This window comes from Lolium rigidum, chromosome 2 (genome assembly GCF_022539505.1).
Source record: "Lolium rigidum isolate FL_2022 chromosome 2, APGP_CSIRO_Lrig_0.1, whole genome shotgun sequence".
Classification (NCBI taxonomy): Eukaryota; Viridiplantae; Streptophyta; class Magnoliopsida; order Poales; family Poaceae; genus Lolium; species Lolium rigidum.
This window is the reverse complement of record NC_061509.1, coordinates 225,545,955-225,564,794: the sequence shown is the minus strand read 5'-3', so window position 1 is coordinate 225,564,794 and position 18,840 is coordinate 225,545,955. Positions and strand designations below refer to the sequence as shown.

Here is an 18,840-nt window from a genome sequence, read left to right as displayed (position 1 = left end):
GCAAAAGATAGGAATAGATACCGCAAGATCCGGTCTCCGAATTGCTACCTACCGTACTTGGTAGCCTCGTCTTCCGGATGCTTGATCGCTTCTTGTGGTTAGCCTGCACACCTCTCTCGCTTCTTCTTCTTCTTCCTAATGATCTAGCTGCTGGTGGGCTGTTACCTGTGTTGTTCTATTAGATCATGAGGTGTTCTTGCTTTTCTAGCTACTGTACTGTAGCTGCTGCGGTTGTTCTTGATATCCTGGCTCGGCTGAGGTGTGTGTGAGATACTACCAGTACAGCTGCTGGTGTTTGGCTTTTATACTGATGTTGTATGGTTGACAGCACATGACATGCATGTGTGGTGTAAGCTACTTGTGTGTGTGCTCCTGCCATCTAGTGTATGCTACAAAGTTGATCTTGTCTTCTTCCTTGTGCAAGCAACGTCAGGTTGCTCTTATCCCATACTTGTCCTCTTATTTCTCTGTTGCCAAGTGGATAATTAGCATTGGATGTTATTATGTTGGGATTTGCAGTATAACTTGTGGGCTTAACTTGTATGGCTAATGGTTCATCTTGACTATCGAATGTCAATGGTGAAACACTGATAAAAAATTATGTGGGCTTCTAAAAGGACACTAGCTAGATTAGAGGGAAGAACATTGTTGGTTTGTTGCCCATAGTAATGGATCATTTCAGTGTTGCTATTTGCCTAAGTTGCCTTCTTATTTGATGCCTCATGATCCAAAAATCCCATTTGTCCCTAATGCTGCCTAAAAAGAATACTTCTCCCTCTGATCCAATTTTGGTTATTAGGACAAGTTCCTAATTTCCTATGGCTAGCCTCCAACATTTAACATTGCCTCACTAAAGGTGAGGCAAACATTTTAACATTCACAAACCATGTCTTCTGTCTTTGTTGTTTCTTTTGCAGGGAATGAAGAATAAGGAGACCAAGATTAGATTTAGGGATTCTTTTTTTTTTATTTCTTTGTAATCTCCTATTTCTTTTGGAGCTTGTAATTGATTAAGTTATTATTTTTCTTAATGTAATATATATTTTATTTCTTTATCTACTTGTAAATCTTGAATTGTGTTTTATATATTTGTTTGGAATTAAATTTCCAATTCAAGTTTTATTTGAATTCATGTTATTCATATTTGAATTTGAATTCAAACTCCTTCCCTCGAAAACATAATAAATCATCAAAGGTCATGTCGAAATTTATTGCACTAGTGTCGATGACCTATATCAATTCCCTCGACACAAGAGAAACCTCGACATCTTTGTGTTTTAAACGAACGCGCGAAAATTTCCCCGGATTTTCTATGCATGAATGCAATGCACACGTATGTTTCCTCTATTTTTTGTAACCCCAATCCTGGGATATTACAGTCTCTACCCCTTAAACTAAACTTCGTCCTCGAAGTTTGAGCTCTCTCACGTTTCGGAGTGTGGATCTGGTTTGTGCAGGCTATGGCTTTTCTCGAACTCCGTGTTGATCTTGTTGGATATATTTGAATACATCCCTTGTCCAGATTCTTCCTGGAATCCATTAGTGTTTGACATCAAACAACTATTACTTCCTTTACTTCCATGATTTCCTCCAATATTATAAGCTTGTTTCCTTTCTCATTGAATATTCAATGATTGGGACTTCTTCTTGTCCTGACAGTCTTAATTGAGGACTAATTGGATAACAATCTCCTATTTGATAAAATAGGTCTTTGTTTTCCCTTACTACCAATGGTACTTGGTAAGGTACTTAACATGGAAATGATCATGATGGTTTATTCCTCTAAGAATGGATTAGACTTATTTAGTCCATCCAATCATGGTTTATGGTTGATACTTATATCTAATTTGGTTCTTTTAGGTTCCATGAAAGGAATCTTTCAAATAGACTTTAGTTTTGGTATGGTCAATCTCCTTCGGTCTTTGGCCTTTTTGAGCTATAATGGTCTACGGTATTTCCTTCGTCCAACTTCATTAACATCAGCTGACTTAAGCCCTCGTACTTCTGAGTAAATATTACTCACTTTCTCAAGTTATAGTCCAATTCTTACTTCCTCGAGGTGTAACCTCGGCTTCTGTCTGACATCCTTCTAAAAGTAGTGTCAACAATCTTATGAAAATAAGATCGAACTTCCTCTCAGTTCAGACCTTGTTCTTTTATCTTGCTTAAAGTATTGAGTCACTGTACATCCAACTCAATCTTTACTCTACCCCTTAGAGTTTTCTTATGGCTTCAACTCCTTTTCTTCCAGCCATTGGATTGATGGTTGGAATATAGGTCTAGGTATAGCTTATGGTTTGTACTTCTTCTAAGGTCTCGCGAAGAATGTTTGTGGTGTATCCACTCAATTTGTGGACATCCAACATGAATCCTTCGACTGAATGTTTTATAGGTCATAATTATTTGGCTGACAAAATTTTATTTGTTCACAACTTCTTGGTATAGATAATCCAATTACGGACTACTTGATACCAATTGTGGCTATTTGTGCTCTAAAAGTGTACTCTGTTATAGGTTTTGACCAATTGGTCGGGACATCTTCAACTTTACCTCACAGTATTGATCCTATACCCATTGTGGTCTTCTGATATCAACTATGGTCTTCTTATATGTACTATGGTTTCATATATCATCTTCCTTCATTCAGGGTTTATTTTGCAAGAAAACCACTAGCTGACACTATGAATATAGTATCCTGAGTGATTTCCCATGCATTCCCTCTTCTATTAACTATGGATCCGCTCTGACTTCACCATAATCATCATATTTCTCACCTTCATGCTTCTTATGTACTAAAGTACTCCTCTGTTGAGGTAAAGCATGAATTTTAATTGATACTCCCTTCAGGGTATTGTGGTTACTTCCCACAATTTTGCTTCCTTTTTCTGATCAACCTTCATCTTGTCTTCAGAATCTTCAGATTTCGTCACTTCCTCACACGAATATCATTACCCTCTAGATCTTTAACATCAAGTAGGAACTTGATATTGCAACATGCATTTGCATATCAAAGTCAAACTTCATGTATGGATCTAGTCAAACAATAAAAATCCAATAAAATCCAAGAAAATTCAGCTTTGTGCATATAAGACACACCATCATAAGCCTGAATATACTAATTGAGGAAGACATCTCTAAACATCAGGCTCTGATGCGTAGTATATAACACCACATAAGATAGGTTTGTATCGTGATACTTAGCACGAATATAGGGAATTCTACTATTTGTCTCAACCTTTACCTTAATTGCACCTTTGCAATGAGATAAACTTGAAACAAAGTGGTCTAGGATAGTTGTGGTTAACCTAATTTTCTTTGGAAGTACTAACTTAGCTTCCATTTTGTTGAGGACTACTTCAATGATATGTCTGGTTCTAACATCACTATTCTAGACACATAACTATTGGAATATAGCTCCTATACTTCCAAGTTATTGTATCGTAAGGCTATGGACCTAATGTTCTTGACACGGTTCCTATGGTTTTTGGAACATAATTCTTGCACTATTGTTTAGCACTTGGCTTCTTATTGTACTCCTCCTAAATGTTTATGATGTTCTATTCCATCACATAATGATTCTCAGGTGAATCATATATGATTAGCAACTCTACTATGTAAGTAGACATATATTATTTCTATCTCTCTTCCTTACTTTCCATGATTGACTCATCATGGTTTAAACTACCTCATATCACTCGTTTTTATCACTTACTATCAAATGTTTCACAAGTTTAGATGAATTTTACTTACCCTATTACTTGTCTTGGTATACACCTTTTATTATGATATCTTAGTTATCTTCCTCACTTGATATTACTTCTATTACAGGTCTGGATAACTCTTACTTAATCATAACATATGTTGGTACACATCTTCCAATAGGATAGCTTCCTTATGGTTGTATCCTCTCTTTGGACTACCATGTATTGTATACCAACTGTGATCTACTCATCTATTGTTTGGAGGGCTTAATGGTATGCTACATGGTTGGGATTAGCTAACTTTACTTAGGAAAGATAGGTAAGAAATGTTGACTCTAGTGTGTCAGGATTATTCTCAAGTGAATATCCATCTCAAGTCATAAGAATTATTTGGTTTACCTAGGACAACTTCCTATAGACACTACCAATCCTATAGGTCTCCTTTAAAGGGTTTTAATCCTAGGGTCAAAGCATTTGCTCGATACCAAGCTGTGGTGACCCGGCATACCACCGCATGGTGTAGTATGCAAGTCCGATATAACACCAATGAAACACCGTTCCACTAGTATTATATCGCTCGAGTGGTACAACGAAACATATGCGGGTCCAAGGCATGTCTATATAATTACACACGGACTACGTTACATAAGATCATCACGAGCCTCCTACATTACAATGAGGTAAAACTGTAAATAAACTCCGGAAGAACGACTCGTAGTCTAATCCTAACACGAACTCTATTTGTAGAGTATTTAACTAGCTACTGAGGCTATGAATAGATTCTAGCTAAATAGGAGCTAGGTTTAGGAAGCTAGTTCCCTTCTACTGCTTAATCTAGGTTTTCTCCATGGTGGATGTGGTATATGACTCTTCCGGCAGATTTCTGTCCCTTGAAGTAGTTGTTGACTCCTCGGTCTTTGAAATTGTACTAGAGATCCTCCTTCATGGCCTCCATATCTAAGCAGGGGATTTAAGAGTGAGATGAGTACGAGCGTACTCAACAAGTTCATTATAGGAAAGAGATGTTTAATGCACTAGCTACAACATTAGACCAGAAAGTCTAATACCAATGCAGGTTTTGATAACCCATTTCTTCAAAAGGTTGCTTTTATTCAGAAGAGCTATGTCCGTCAGCCTTCACCGGTTTACTAGAACTTCATGGAGCTCCTTTCCGGCCGCGTTCGCAGTTCCATATCCCGGAACAGGGAGTGACAGGTCACGGTTCTTTACACTCTGCAGAGGTGTGTTGCTTTACCCATAAGAGATCTTAACCTTGGTGCCAACCAAGCTGCAGGCTTGTCCACACTTCCTATGGTGTGAGGCCCGGTATAAGGTCATAGCCAATCATATTCCTCCGCTGCCTCATACACCCACCCGTTGTTGCAAACTCCGACCCTGGGTCCTCGCCGGTCCCATTATTCCCACTTACGGGTGGACCCCGACCACGACAACGGTTCAGGTCTCTACCATGAACTCCTTCGCCGAGCAGCTGCAACCCATCATAGACCGCAATTACCGTGGGGACTTTATCGGGACCCCCACCCTACCACTTGTCCTCTCTTGGATCAAGGGTACCACTTGTCCTCTCTTGGATCAAGGGTCTACGGTAAAGCGCATCCGTTGATGTACAAGAGGTGGAAATACAATTGACTATTCCGTCCCACTCCGGATCTTATGGTTAACACGGGTATTACGGCACAAGAATCATCGACGACATTTGTTGTTTAATCCTAGATGGATATAAACCCTTGCAATGGAACCTCCACCATATCAACACAATCCATGGTTCCATTGCCCACCACATAGTCATATTCATAGTTATGAAAGTAGTGGTTTTGGTTTTTATGCAATAGTGATAATCATAGTACTTTGCAAGTAATTTGATAAAGATACTCAAATGACATGAGCAAGCGATGAACTTGCCTTTCTTGACTGCAAGATTATGCATGCAAGGTCTTCGATACGCAATAACTCCAAATTCTGAAATAGCATCATCGTCCAGTAAGGACGATGTTTAAAAGATTGGCAAGGATGCAATAATGCATAAGTATGAGATGCAATCGCTCTAAGCGTGACCTAACCCCGATGATTTAGGATTAGTGAGTGGTAATGATTAGTTCAGGGTGTGTTGCACTTTTAGAGAGATTCACAAACAAGGTTCTTATTAGGGTTTGTGTTGTTTTAGAATCATAAGCAAGTGGTAAAATGTATAGTAACAATCATCCACACCAATGAATAGTAGTTGTATAATAAGTAAAGAGCAGCTTGTCAATTTTAAGTCCTATAGTGCTTGGTTGATGATTACTAATAATATATTTCAAAAGAATAACTTTTGAAGAACATGTTCTTTAATAAAGAACAAGTAGGATAATTAGGTTGGGGTTCTATGGTTGACTATGGTTTCATGTAGTTGCTGGAGTAAGTATTAGATGGATTACAACCTAGTTGGATTCATCAACACCAAGAGTTTGTAAGGTTGAGTTCAGCCTAGGCATCCTAAGCAATTATTTATACAAGGTTGCTATCAAGGTTGGTTCGTCTTGTTGGTGATAGCTAGCTAGGGTTTGCTATTGGATCCACTAAGTAAAGAATGATTGGTTCCTAAATATGATGATTCCACTAAGTAATGCATGATATTTGACATAGTTGCTATTGGGTTCATCACAATGGTGTGATGCTAAATAAGTATGATTAAGAATGATGGTCTTGGGAATAGGAACTAGGGTTTAGACTTGGTTGATCCTACTTGATCAACTAGATTTGATTTGTATGAACACATGGGATGCTAATTTAGTAGTGATAGGGTTCCCATATTTTATGTGGACATATTCATATATTTAGTTGCTAATTATGGATTTATGAATGATAATGGAGTAACATGATCACATGTATAACTTAGGGTTTAAGTTTAATAACAAGTTTAGGGTTCACATGAAATAGTGGAACTAGGGTTTTAGATTAACTGGATCGAAGAGTAAAGAATAACAACATTGTAGCGTTCATGGTGGTTTAATGGTTGACAATAATTTTATTACAACGAAATAATTTATTTACTTTAGGACTTAATTGAAATGGTTTCATGATCATTTTATAGGTACTTAAAAAGGAGTAACTTTTTAAGAGGTTAACTCTTAATTGAAAAGTGTTTATGATAAGAGCTAATTGCTTTAGAGTTTAATATAATTCTTCACTATTGTAAAAGAACAAGTATTAGTGTGGAGATATGGGATGAATTATTTAATTTGCTTGCTTTCTAGTATTAATTTATTGAAAAGAATTTCCTAAAAGAATTACATTAAAATGTTATTTGGGCTGTGGACCATGAGGCCGCTTGGGCCAGTCGGCCCAAGAAGCCTGGTCTGGCTTGGCCTAGTTTGGGGTCAACCCAAACCGACCCAAACCCTCCACTCTCTCTTCTCGTCTCTCAGTCACGCACACACGCGACGACCCCCGCGTGACCCTCTGTTGGCTCTCCGATGTGCTTCTCCGGCGCCACTCCGGCCAGCCGACGGCCAACCCCGGCGCCGCTCCTCACAGGCTAGGTCTCGCCGCCCCCTCCTATTTCTCCTCCAGTAACTGCTTCTCACCGCGACGCCGTCGTCACCCACGCTCGCCCCCAAAGCTCCGCCGAGCCGCCGCCTATGCCCGGCCGCCCCGGCCCTCTCCGGCTCCGGCGAGTTAGGGCTTTGGTCCGCCCCACCGAGCTCTATATTTCCCCCCAAAATTATCTGGACATCCCCGCCTCTCGTGCTCATGCCCACCTCCGGGAACCCTAGCTGCTGCCAGCCGATTCGGCCATCACCGGCCTCGACGAGCACTGCCGTTGCTCGAGGTGACGTCGTCACGATTGTCTCCGTGAGCTCCCCTTCGCTGCCACCTGGTACGCGTCTCATTCGCCTCCGATTTCTTCCCCGTGATGCACGCACCTCCTCCTCGAGCGCCTTATACACCGGCTTGAGTCCGCCCGTCCGGCTATTCTCGGTTCATGAGGTGGTTGAGTATTGGCGGTGTGGTGATGGCGCCGGTGTGGTGTGGTTGCTGTATGGTTGGGCTGGTCGTGGGACGGTGTCGGTGATGTACTCGCTCGCGATGGTGGTGATCTGGTGATGTGGTGCTGCGGTGACGACTACTTCATCCTCGACGCCGGTTGGATGGTGTCGCGAATGCAACCCCGGCGTCGATCTCGTCTGCACCACCACAGCATGGTGAGCTAAATTCTCCACTTCTCTGCCTATGGTCATATGCTACACTATCCTCGCTTGGTGTATATGTGCCCCAAAAGTGTTATAGTGAAACTAAATATTGTGGCTAGCTTTCCTGGTGGCTTCTGATATTGCTATTTTGATTTGTTGCTGTGACTTGGGCTAGGCAAACTAATTCACATAAAACTGGTAAGTGCTAATTGGTAATGCCTCCATTGGGGATGATTATGCACTCTTGGCATGTGTAGCCTCGCTGTTTTATTCATACTAGGCATGAGCGGCTTGACATGATAGTTTGATGCCCCGATTCACTTACGGTTGAATTTAAACGAGCAAGATAAATGTATGGTACTTACTGATTGCTTGTGTTGGTGGTGCATTGAGATGTGTTCAATGGACTGCTGCTTATATATGGATGCTTTATTTGTGGGCTTACTTATACTTAAACTGATGATTATGTAGCTGTCCAGTATGACAGTGAATATATGCTAGCGATGATTCCTAGTTGAATTAACTAGGGAAATGATTTAAATTTATTTTGTAAGATTTGCAAGTGCGGCTACTTGTTGGAGTTGTACTGTCCACATGATAGTGGTTAATTGGGATTGTGGCTGACTATGCAAGCTAGGAAATTAGCTTGATGTGCTTGAGTTGAACAACTTGGTGGCTTCTGCTGCATTTAGATCTCGTCGCCGTGATGCCTCCCTCGTTGGAGTGTACATAGCGAGTAGATCTAAACAAAGCATGATCTCGTCGCTATGTGTCCCCGACAAATTTCTAGATTTAATACGGATAAGAGCGGATGCTTGTGTTTGATCTCTTGCCCCCGCCTCGTGATGCAAAGGCTGAGGCACAATTTATTTGATAAGAACAAATACTATTTGTGATGGTTTATAAGATTCTCTCGTGATGAATATGGCATAGCACTTCTATGCAGATCTGAGAGAAATCCATCTCTCCATCCTCCTAGGTGAAAACCTAGCTGGAGGGTAGTGAGATTGAACTGATTTATATTATTCCCCCGATTTACTTGACATGACTATGCAAAAGATAGGAATAGATACTGCAAGATCTGGTCTCTGAATTGCTACCTACTGTACTTGGTAGCCTGTCTTCTGGATGCTGACTGCTTCTTGTGGTTAGCCTGCACCTGCTCTCTGCTTCTTCTTCTTCTTCCTAATGATCTAGCTGCTGGTGGGCTGTTACCTGTGTTGTTCTATTAGATCATGAGGTGTTCTTGCTTTTCTAGCTACTGTACTGTAGCTGCTGCGGTTGTTCTTGATATCCTGGCTCGGCTGAGGTGTGTGTGAGATACTACCAGTACAGCTGCTGGTGTTTGGCTTTATACCGATGTTGTATGGTTGACGAGCACATGACATGCATGTGTGGTGTAAGCTACTTGTGTGTGTGCTCCTGCCATCTAGTGTATGCTACAAAGTTGATCTTGTCTTCTTCCTTGTGCAAGCAACGTCAGAGTTGCTCTTATCCCATACTTGTCCTCTTATTTCTCTGTTGCCAAGTGGATAATTAGCATTGGATGTTATTATGTTGGGATTTGCGAGTATAACTTGTGGGCTTAACTTGTATGGCTAATGGTTCATCTTGACTATCTAATGTCAATGGTGAAACACTGATAAAAAATTATGTGGGCTTCTAAAAGGACACTAGCTAGATTAGAGGGAAGAACATTGTTGGTTTGTTGCCCATAGTAATGGATCATTTCAGTGTTGCTATTTGCCTAAGTTGCCTTCTTATTTGATGCCTCATGATCCAAAAATCCCATTTGTCCCTAATGCTGCCTAAAAAGAATACTTCTCCCTCTGATCGAATTTTGGTTATTAGGACAAGTTCCTAATTTCCTATGGCTAGCCTCCAACATTTAACATTGCCTCACCAAAGGTGAGGCAAACATTTTAACATTCACAAACCATTTCTTCTGTCTTTGTTGTTTCTTTTGCAGGGAATGAAGAATAAGGAGACCAAGATTAGATTTAGGGATTCTTTTTTTATTTCTTTGTAATCTCCTATTTCTTTTGGAGCTTGTAATTGATTAAGTTATTATTTTTCTTAATGTAATATATATTTTATTTCTTTATCTACTTGTAAATCTTGAATTGTGTTTTATATATTTGTTTGGAATTAAATTTCCAATTCAAGTTTTATTTGAATTCATGTTATTCATATTTGAATTTGAATTCAAACTCCTTCCCTCGAAAACATAATAAATCATCAAAGGTCATGTCGAAATTTATTGCACTAGTGTCGATGACCTATATCAATTCCCTCGACACAAGAGAAACCTCGACATCTTTGTGTTTTAAACGAACGCGCGAAAATTTCCCCGGATTTTCTATGCATGAATGCAATGCACACGTATGTTTCCTCTATTTTTTGTAACCCCAATCCTGGGATATTACAGTCTTGCTGGTACACTTTGCGGAGTACCTTTTAGCTTATTTGTACTACAATTAATGATTGTTAACAAATCGGTGGATTTTTTAAAAATAAATAAATTACACAAACTACGGGTGCTATCCATATGTCAAGCATACACCGCTCGCCTTATGGATACATGCTTAGTACTAGTGTTAAACTTAACACGAAAATCTGAATCATACAAAAGATCGAATGAGTCCGATTACGGACAAGGTACAAAATGGACTAAGAGTTCTGAAGATAAACTATGGCGTCCATAACCCTGCCCATGCCAAGCTGGAAGGGTAACCTTGCTAACGTCGTCTTCATCGAACATGTCTTCGTACCTGCCCGGTTATGTCCCAAAGCAGCAATAAGTACGGGTTCGTACTTAACAAGACTTCAAGACGTATAAGCATTCGTCAACTAGTCGTCCTTTGTACTTGAGGCACGTAGGGGACTTAGAGGACGCAAGAGAAACGTCATAGGCAATATGGTGGGGCTAAGCGGCAGCGCGCAAGCACTAAAAAACCTATAGAGACACTCTACAACATTTGTCTATCAGAGAGGTGAGTGAGCGCATAAACTAAAAGTTCTATACTCAGCAAACATAACCCAAACAATGTGATTCCCCTTCGCAAAGAAATACTAGCAAAGGCACTCACACCGTTGATGTCAACACCCGAATTTTTAAGTCCAGATGCCTATTATGCCATACATCGCAATCCTAGGAAGATTGTTTTTGCAAGACATAATAAGTTCATATCATAGCACATCATTCATTACAACACCATAATAGTCTTACAACAAAAAGGATCACATGATCCAGTCTCATTACAACACTTGATCTGAGGATCATAACACATAGCAGAAATACGTAGTAGAGTCCATCTATTCCACATGCAACTTTTGATGTCAGGAGTAGTCCTAGTTATCGTAGACGTCCTGCTGTCCATATTCATGGTACTGGTTCTCCTCTTCATAGTCTGGCCATTTGAATAGCCAGGGACAAAGCCATGAGTACTTTAAAGTACTCGCAAACTAATACTAATGTAAGCACTATCAACTATAGTAAGGGTGTTCTAAGCTCTAGGTTTATTTGCATAAAGCCAGTTTTATTTCCTAAGCACTTAGTAGTAAAAGACTCTTTATTTTCCTAACTAACTCAAGCGGGAACATTAGTGCCATTCCCACAACTCTGTTGTGATTCAAAGTCAAAAAGTCACCTTTCAAGTTCAATTCACAAGTCACCAGTCACATGTAACATTTTTGAAAAGTTATGATGACGAAACCGTATGGCCTTTCAAACTGTCCATGACCGCGGACGCGGCTATTCGAATAGGTTTACACTCTGCATAGGTTGCACACTTGTGCCACAACATTTGATTACATCCGTCAGGGGTAACCCTGAATAATCATAACTCAGTATGCGGATCATCAACCATTAACCTTTCACTTACATACCCTAATATAGGCACCTCGCCCCATGAGCTTGGCCTCCCAGTGATAGCAAACCGCCAACCTGGGAACTGCACAGGGCTTGGGTAGGACATTCACCTCATTTCACGTTATTTCACTTTCAACGGAGGCAGCCTCGGCATAACCCATATGACGCTTGTTCAGAGGGAACCCATACTAAGACACATAAATTTCCAGATAAAGCCTTACCCATAATCAGGTATTGTGCGGATACTCAAGAATTGGAATGGTATCGCATCCGAACTCAATCATCAGTTTTTATCAAAATCACCATTTTATTCAAGTCACCTTCACCTTCAAAATCTTTCAATAGAATGACTCATCATTCCAAGGTTTTCAAAGTCAAGAAATTCACAAGTTCCCATCTAGAGTAGTCAACTTTAATTTTAGCACTAGCAACTAGACATTGGGAGTGCTAACTAGCATGTAGCTCTCTAGGCTAACTTTGATGTTCTTGTACTACTCCTTATCTAGACTCAAGTTAACTATAAAAGTGATTCTTGATAAACCAAAATAAAAGCCTTGTAAGATAAAAACTGGGACTTGGAAAGTAAAACACAAAGTAGCATGGTATTAGTGCCTTGCTCAAGTTGAGCTTGCACTTGGGTAACTTGCAAGAGTATAGTCTGCCTTGGTTGGTACAGTGATCAAAGCTTTCTTCTTCCTCTTGGTAGAAGACCTCCTCCTCCTGGTAGTCCTCGGTACTAGCGTCTATAAACGGATACGAAGCATACAATCACCAAACAAATCTTAAGGGCTAGACTAAACACACAAATGGTTCAAACAAGCTATTCTAACATCACCACAATAATCACAAGGGGGTTGGCTTGTGTTTTAAGAAAACTTGTAAGAGAAAATAATTTCCTCTCATTGAATCTTATTAAGATTTAATTTTATTAAATAATAAGTGCGAGATTATGTTGACCAAGGTCAACACTTCACTCTTATCATTTGAGAAAAAGGATTTAAATGAGGTACTAACCTCATGCAATTTAAACACTATTATTTCAAAAATTTAATGTCTCTAAGTAATCCACTATGAGATGCTATAGACCAAAGTCAACACTTCATATTGAATTGCTTAGGAACATGATTTAAATGAGAGGGAACCTCTCATACTATTTAAGAAACAATTTAGGATACTTTTAAATGGACTAGAAATAGCCACATAGCCATTATTTTGCTCTAGCCCATGATCATTCAAACAACTATGCTATGTTTTTACATAATCAATTATACAATATAAAATGTGATTTATGAGAGTTGGAATCAACTCAAAATCACTTATGGTTGATTTTTAATAATTGTTTGAATTTGAAAAAGGCTCTGCCTTGTTATTTTTGTTGCAGATGATCTATGTTGAATTAGGGTTGGAGACCAGTGGGGTTGGATAGATCTATTCATTCGCTTTCACCCAAAATTGGTTTCACACCAATTGGGATTGTGGATTTTGTTTTATTCAAAATCTAGTAAAGTACCAGTATGCAATTTGACTGAAATGAAATAAATCGATTTCAAATGTTTGGGCCTAGGCGGGAAAATTAACGGGCCAGCAAGAGAGAGAGAAAAGGCCGGCCCACTTTGCGTCCAGCACGAGCAGGCCAACTGACAAGCGGTCCCACCTGTCAGCGATGCTTAAACCCGAAGCGATATGAGTTAAACTGGGACGCACGATTAGAACGAGATCCGACGGTCCACGGCCATCGTCGTCTCCGACAAGAGTCGAGCTCACTGGTGGCGAGGGTTGGGGGTCGGGGAGCTCACCGGCGGCCGGCGGTCGTCGGCGAGGGAGCAGGGTGAGGTTTTCATGGACGGCGGAGCATCTGGTACAGGTGGCGTCGCCTGAGGTGGCTTCAATCGACGGCGTCGTCTGCGGCGGCTTCGCGGACTCCGGCGAGCGATTGGCGAGCTTCCGGTGGTAATGCAAAGGGGGAAGTGGTCGAGGAGGTTCAGAAGGGAGAGGGGAGCAAGCTGGTGTGAGGAATGAGGCGGGGGCGCCCTCCATTTATAGCGGCGAGGGGTGCTGCGGGCGCACGGCCATGGAGTTGGCGTCGAAGATGCTACAGAGGCTCAGGGGCGTGGGCGAGGGTAGGTGACTGATCAGCATTGTCGGGCAGTCCTCACGCGCATCATGGCGCAGCAGGAGGGGTACGTGGTAGCTTGGGCGACGTCGTCGTCTGCCGCACGGCCGCTGGAAGTCGTCGACGATGGCGTCGTCTACAGGGCGAGCGCGGTCCATGGCGATGTATGGGAGGTAGCTGGGTCAGAGGGGCGCGTGTGTGCGAGAGGAGGTGACGCAAGGAGGTCAGAGGCGTCCGGGCGATGACGTGCACCGTCGTGTCCAAAGACGTGCCGGTGCGCGCTCTGGCATGTCCTGGCATGCCTGGGCACGTCACGTTCTGGACGATGTCGTGCTCCTCTCTGCCCAGGGCTTGGTCCAACGGGTTCAGGGGAGCACGGAGAGTCTCCATGACACTATGGTGCATAGCTGAGGTGAGAGGAGGAGAGGATGGCATGGAGAGGGGCATGACATGCACGACATGGTCATGTCCTGGCTCATATCATGCACAAAGTTTGTCTCTGGCGCTTGGCATCGTGTACTGAGTGAAAGGAAGGACTAATGGTGACCTAGGCTTGATGATTGAGGCACAAACATGCTGGATAAAAGGATGTAGGGAGTTGGTAGAATTGTGCCTGCCATGTGTTCGACACAATGGCCGCAAGAGAGAAATTTTCAAATTTTGCAAAGATTTTTGGTGGAGTTGATTCAAATATGGTTTGGCACAAGTTGGTGGTGGTGGGGTGCAAAATGGAATTGATTTGTGAAAAACCAAAATATGTATGATCTAGAATCTGATTTGGTGTTGCAACTTTGCACTCTTATAATAAGCAAAATAAAAGGAGTTAGTCAAGGTGGTCAACACCAAAGTTGTTCATCTTGATGAGGTCTTGGATAAGGTGCAAAGAGTTGAGAGACTTTGGTTTAGAAAACTCTTAATACTAAGGCTCAAAGTGGGTAAGATGTTAAAATTGCCACTTGTGACCATTATCACATGTAACAAGGTTTTGCTATTTCCTTTGGTTTGATTTGGGTTTCTTTGCTTCAAAAGTGTTTGTTATTGGTTCATTGACGTTTCCCAACCATTGGAACAATTCAAAATGGCCTAGGTTAAGGATTTACAAAAATGGCCATAGCCTCATATGTGTTGCTATTTTTATTTTGTTTTATTTCTCTTGATCCAAAGATCATGGTTTTGGGTTCCTTTGATGTTGTTTGGGTTGATGGAGGGTTTCACCATTTTGGTAAAGTAAATAGGGCATAGGCCATTATTAGAGAAATGGCCATAAGCCCACATATGCCTCACCCTTGATTTGGTTTTCTTTCTAATTGTTCCTCTTTGGTTTGGGGAAGGGTAGGGTTTAGGGTTTTGAGAGATGTTCACACTTCAAACAAACTAACATGGCAAAGATCACTACATACTTGTATGAGCACTATGCACATCAAGTGTTTTAAATAAAGTTTTTGTTGGCTCCAATTTTTGGGAAAAAGGAAAGTTTATTTTCTTCTGTGTTTGAAAATTTGGGATGTTACCGTTGACAAGTTTTATTAGGTAACCGTTGTAGTATACTACGCAAGTTGTTAGCAAATTATTAACAACAACATAAAAGTGTAAGTTGTTCTATGATCGAGTTAAACAGCTCCAAGTCATCCAGAACCACGGACACGGCTTATCGATAAGATGTACACCCTGCAGGGGTTGCCCAAATGTAACCATATGCATGCTCGACCCATTTACGACGGGTGGATGTCTCTCACAACAAGACCGTTTCCAGTTCAACAAGAAACTCTAGGGGGGCACCCCACTAAGCTACCCGTAAGGAAGTTCGGCCGCACTCCGAAGCGGACTCATGGTTGCGTAGGCGTCTAGGCGGGCACTAACACCAAGCACTAGATAAGTCATCTAGAACTTATGCAATACAGAACATAAACACACGAAGGCAACATGAAGTAAATCGTGCATATCGTGCATATGAGCAAATAAAACCAAGGTTGTGGCCCCCTTTTCAACAGACTTGAGAAAATGTAATGGGTGAGGGGGGTCCCAGTAGTAATCCCCACGTACGGGTAGAGCGCTCAATCTCGGAACATATAACAAGAACTCGAGTCCTAGGGGACATTAGCGAGTCAAAATTCTGATGCTTTCGCAAAGGGGCTCACAGAACTGCTTACGATTTTAGTTGTTAACATTAAAGTAAAGCATTAGTATCTCCAACAAATATATCCATAAACCATGTGTCATGATTCCCAGCAGATAACCCGATAAGATAACGATAACGGTAATAAGATATAAGCGACACTAAGCATGCACTACGACTCGCAAGGCAGATCCGATAACCAAACAACAGCTGTAGGAGGGTGGTGGAGGCAATATGGGATTCTTGAGGGAACAAGTGGATAGGACACGTGACAAGAACGCAACTAAAGGCTAGCATAAGAGAGAAGGCAAAATAAAATAGGTGAGCGACTCCTGCAGAGACATGAGTTTATGAACTAATTGTCTGTTAAAGATTGCCGAGGAACATCCGGAGGACTTGTCGTATCTCACATCAACACTTCGCGATCCTATCCGAGAAGAAGCAAATGCTGGAACAAACATCAGATGTAATTCTTAGTACTACAGATAAAGAACCAGCATGAGCAAGATGCAGGCATGCATGGCATGGCAATGATGATGCGATGCAACTTATCCAATTAAGCGGGATCGGAACCCCGGACAAACAAATTAGGGTTGGAGTTGCATTTTCTACCGACAAAGTTAAGTGTTGATTAGTATGGCATAAACATGGCAGGGGTTAGCTACTTCAAATTTAACCTGAGCAGGGAAACCCAAGTCGGTATCCGAAATACTCCGCATATATGTTAGGTGAAATGCACAACTATCATGGCACGACAAGATGCGGGATGCAAACAGATGAATGGATGACATATTCATGTTCCTCATATTTTTCTGATTAACTTTCATATAGAAAACATTTTAATCCAAGCTACGGATCAAAAGATATGATTTTAGCAAGAAATGCACATTTTCTGGAATTTCTGGATAAAAGAAAAAGACGTGAGGCATTTCTCAGCGAATTGGAACCAGCCCGGGTGGCTGACCGGCGGGGCCAGGGGCTGACGCGGATGCTTACAAGGCATGGGATGCAGAAGTGGATCTGTTGGTGGATGACAAACGGGCCCCACTAGTCAGGTTGAGGAAACGAACAAAAAGGTGAGGCTTTTGCCTCAGATCGGAATTGAACCAGTTGGGCTGCGCTGCTTATTTTGTCAAGCAACTGGTGCGGCCCAACAAGAGCAAATAGGTAGGCGGGGACGAGATTGAAGCTGCAGCCATGGCGAAGCTCGCGGATGAGCATCGATCTATCGATTTGGGGCGAACCGGGAAGGGGAAGAAGGTGCGTTGGCTGCGCCTTGATGTGGTAAAACTGATGGTCCTGTTGGTGGTGCCAGAAACCCACCGGAGCATCGCCAACGATGACGACCTGCGGAGGAATACGACGGTCAACGTCGGTAGATCGATTGGGAGGGGGAGGGAGTCCATGGAGAGGCTCGGGAGGACAGGAATCTAACCAGGAACGTGAAGCCATGTCCAGAAACGTCGGGGGGGCATGTGGGAGGTATGAATCGAAGCTTTTCCCGCCGGGGTTGGAAACGGAAACGGTGAACGTGTTGTCGATTGGAGGCCTCACAGGTCAATTCCTTTAGCAAGGAGGATGACGACGATGAGGCGCATCTCCCGATGCCCTCGGATGAACGTGGGGTGACCGGTAGAGGCGGCGCCATGGTGAGGTTGGTGTGGAGGTTTCCTGTGTTGTGAAGGAATGTGCTCTGTGGGAGGGTTTTCATGGAGAGAACAACGAAGAGAGGGAGAAGTTAGTGGTGGCGCGAGGAAGGAAAGATGGAGGAGGCTAGGGTTTTCCTTGGGGATTAAAAGGGAGGAGCAGGTGGGGATGGTGCGGTGGTCACAGAAGGTGGAGCACGCCTCCTGCGTGCTCGCTTTTGGAGAAGAGGACAACGAGGGTTGCCCTCTCCATATGGAAGGGGTACATGCCAGAAAGAAGTGGCTCGGGCCAGAGGAAGAAAAAGGAAGTGGGCCGGAAGAGAGGCTGGGCTGGTCCAGGAAAAAGAAGCAGGCTAGGGAGAGATAGAAGAGAAAAGGGTCCTGAGGGGTTAGGTTTTATAAGACCATATGAGAGGGAAAGTATTGAAATAGGGATTTATGAAATAATTTTATTTTGTTAAAACATGGATGACATGATGCATAAAAGAAAACAACAAGCAATTCTAATAGGGTATTATCCTAGGCCGTTACACAGGCCCCCCCTAAAGGTACGCCAACTTCGGCTAGAAAACTGCAACAAATTCTTTGGCCACTTGGGAGAATAAATTTCGACGGAAAATGGAAGTTTCTAATGTCTGTAAAATTTGTGGTATGGAATGTGAGAGCACATACCATGCACTGTGTAGGTGTCCAATGGCGCGAGCTTTAGGATGGAGATGACCGATGAATGGAAGTCCCAGATGTCACACCGTATGAGCATCTTGGGAAGGTGTGGATCCTACACTTGCTGGATGGGAGATCGGAGCTGGAACGCACGAGAATCCTGATGGCTTTATGGAGGATATGGCATGCTCGCAATGAGGTCATCCACGACAAGCCGGCTCCTTCGATCGACAGTTCACGAAGGTTTATTTGTAGCTATGTTGATTCTCTGATGTCCATCAAGTAGTACCCGCAGACATATGTAAAAGGCAAGCAACCAACAGTTGTGAACCATGAGAAGATCCAGAGAGAGAAGGTTTCAGCAACGCTGTCAAAAACTGGACAGTACATGGCCAAAACCTAATGCAGGCTTCCTAAAGCTCAATGTGGATGGGTCTTACTGTGAACATGCAAGGAACGGCGGTGCTGGCTTGGTTCCGCGGGATGATACCGGATCAGTTTTGTTGTCGGCTTGCTGATACATTCCAGCATGCACCT

The 18,840-nt window shown here is 42.3% G+C and overlaps 1 protein-coding gene across 1 annotated transcript in view; it reads left to right on the top strand.

Moving 5' to 3' along the window:
• Positions 1-13,643, top strand: part of LOC124690611 — a 54,034-nt gene extending 40,391 nt beyond the window's left edge. Inside the window, exon 5 of the mRNA XM_047223974.1 lies at positions 13,476-13,643. Coding sequence (XP_047079930.1) covers positions 13,476-13,643 — 168 coding nt within the window. The remainder of the gene's footprint in view (positions 1-13,475) is intronic.
• The last annotated feature ends 5,197 nt before the right edge of the window (positions 13,644-18,840 follow it).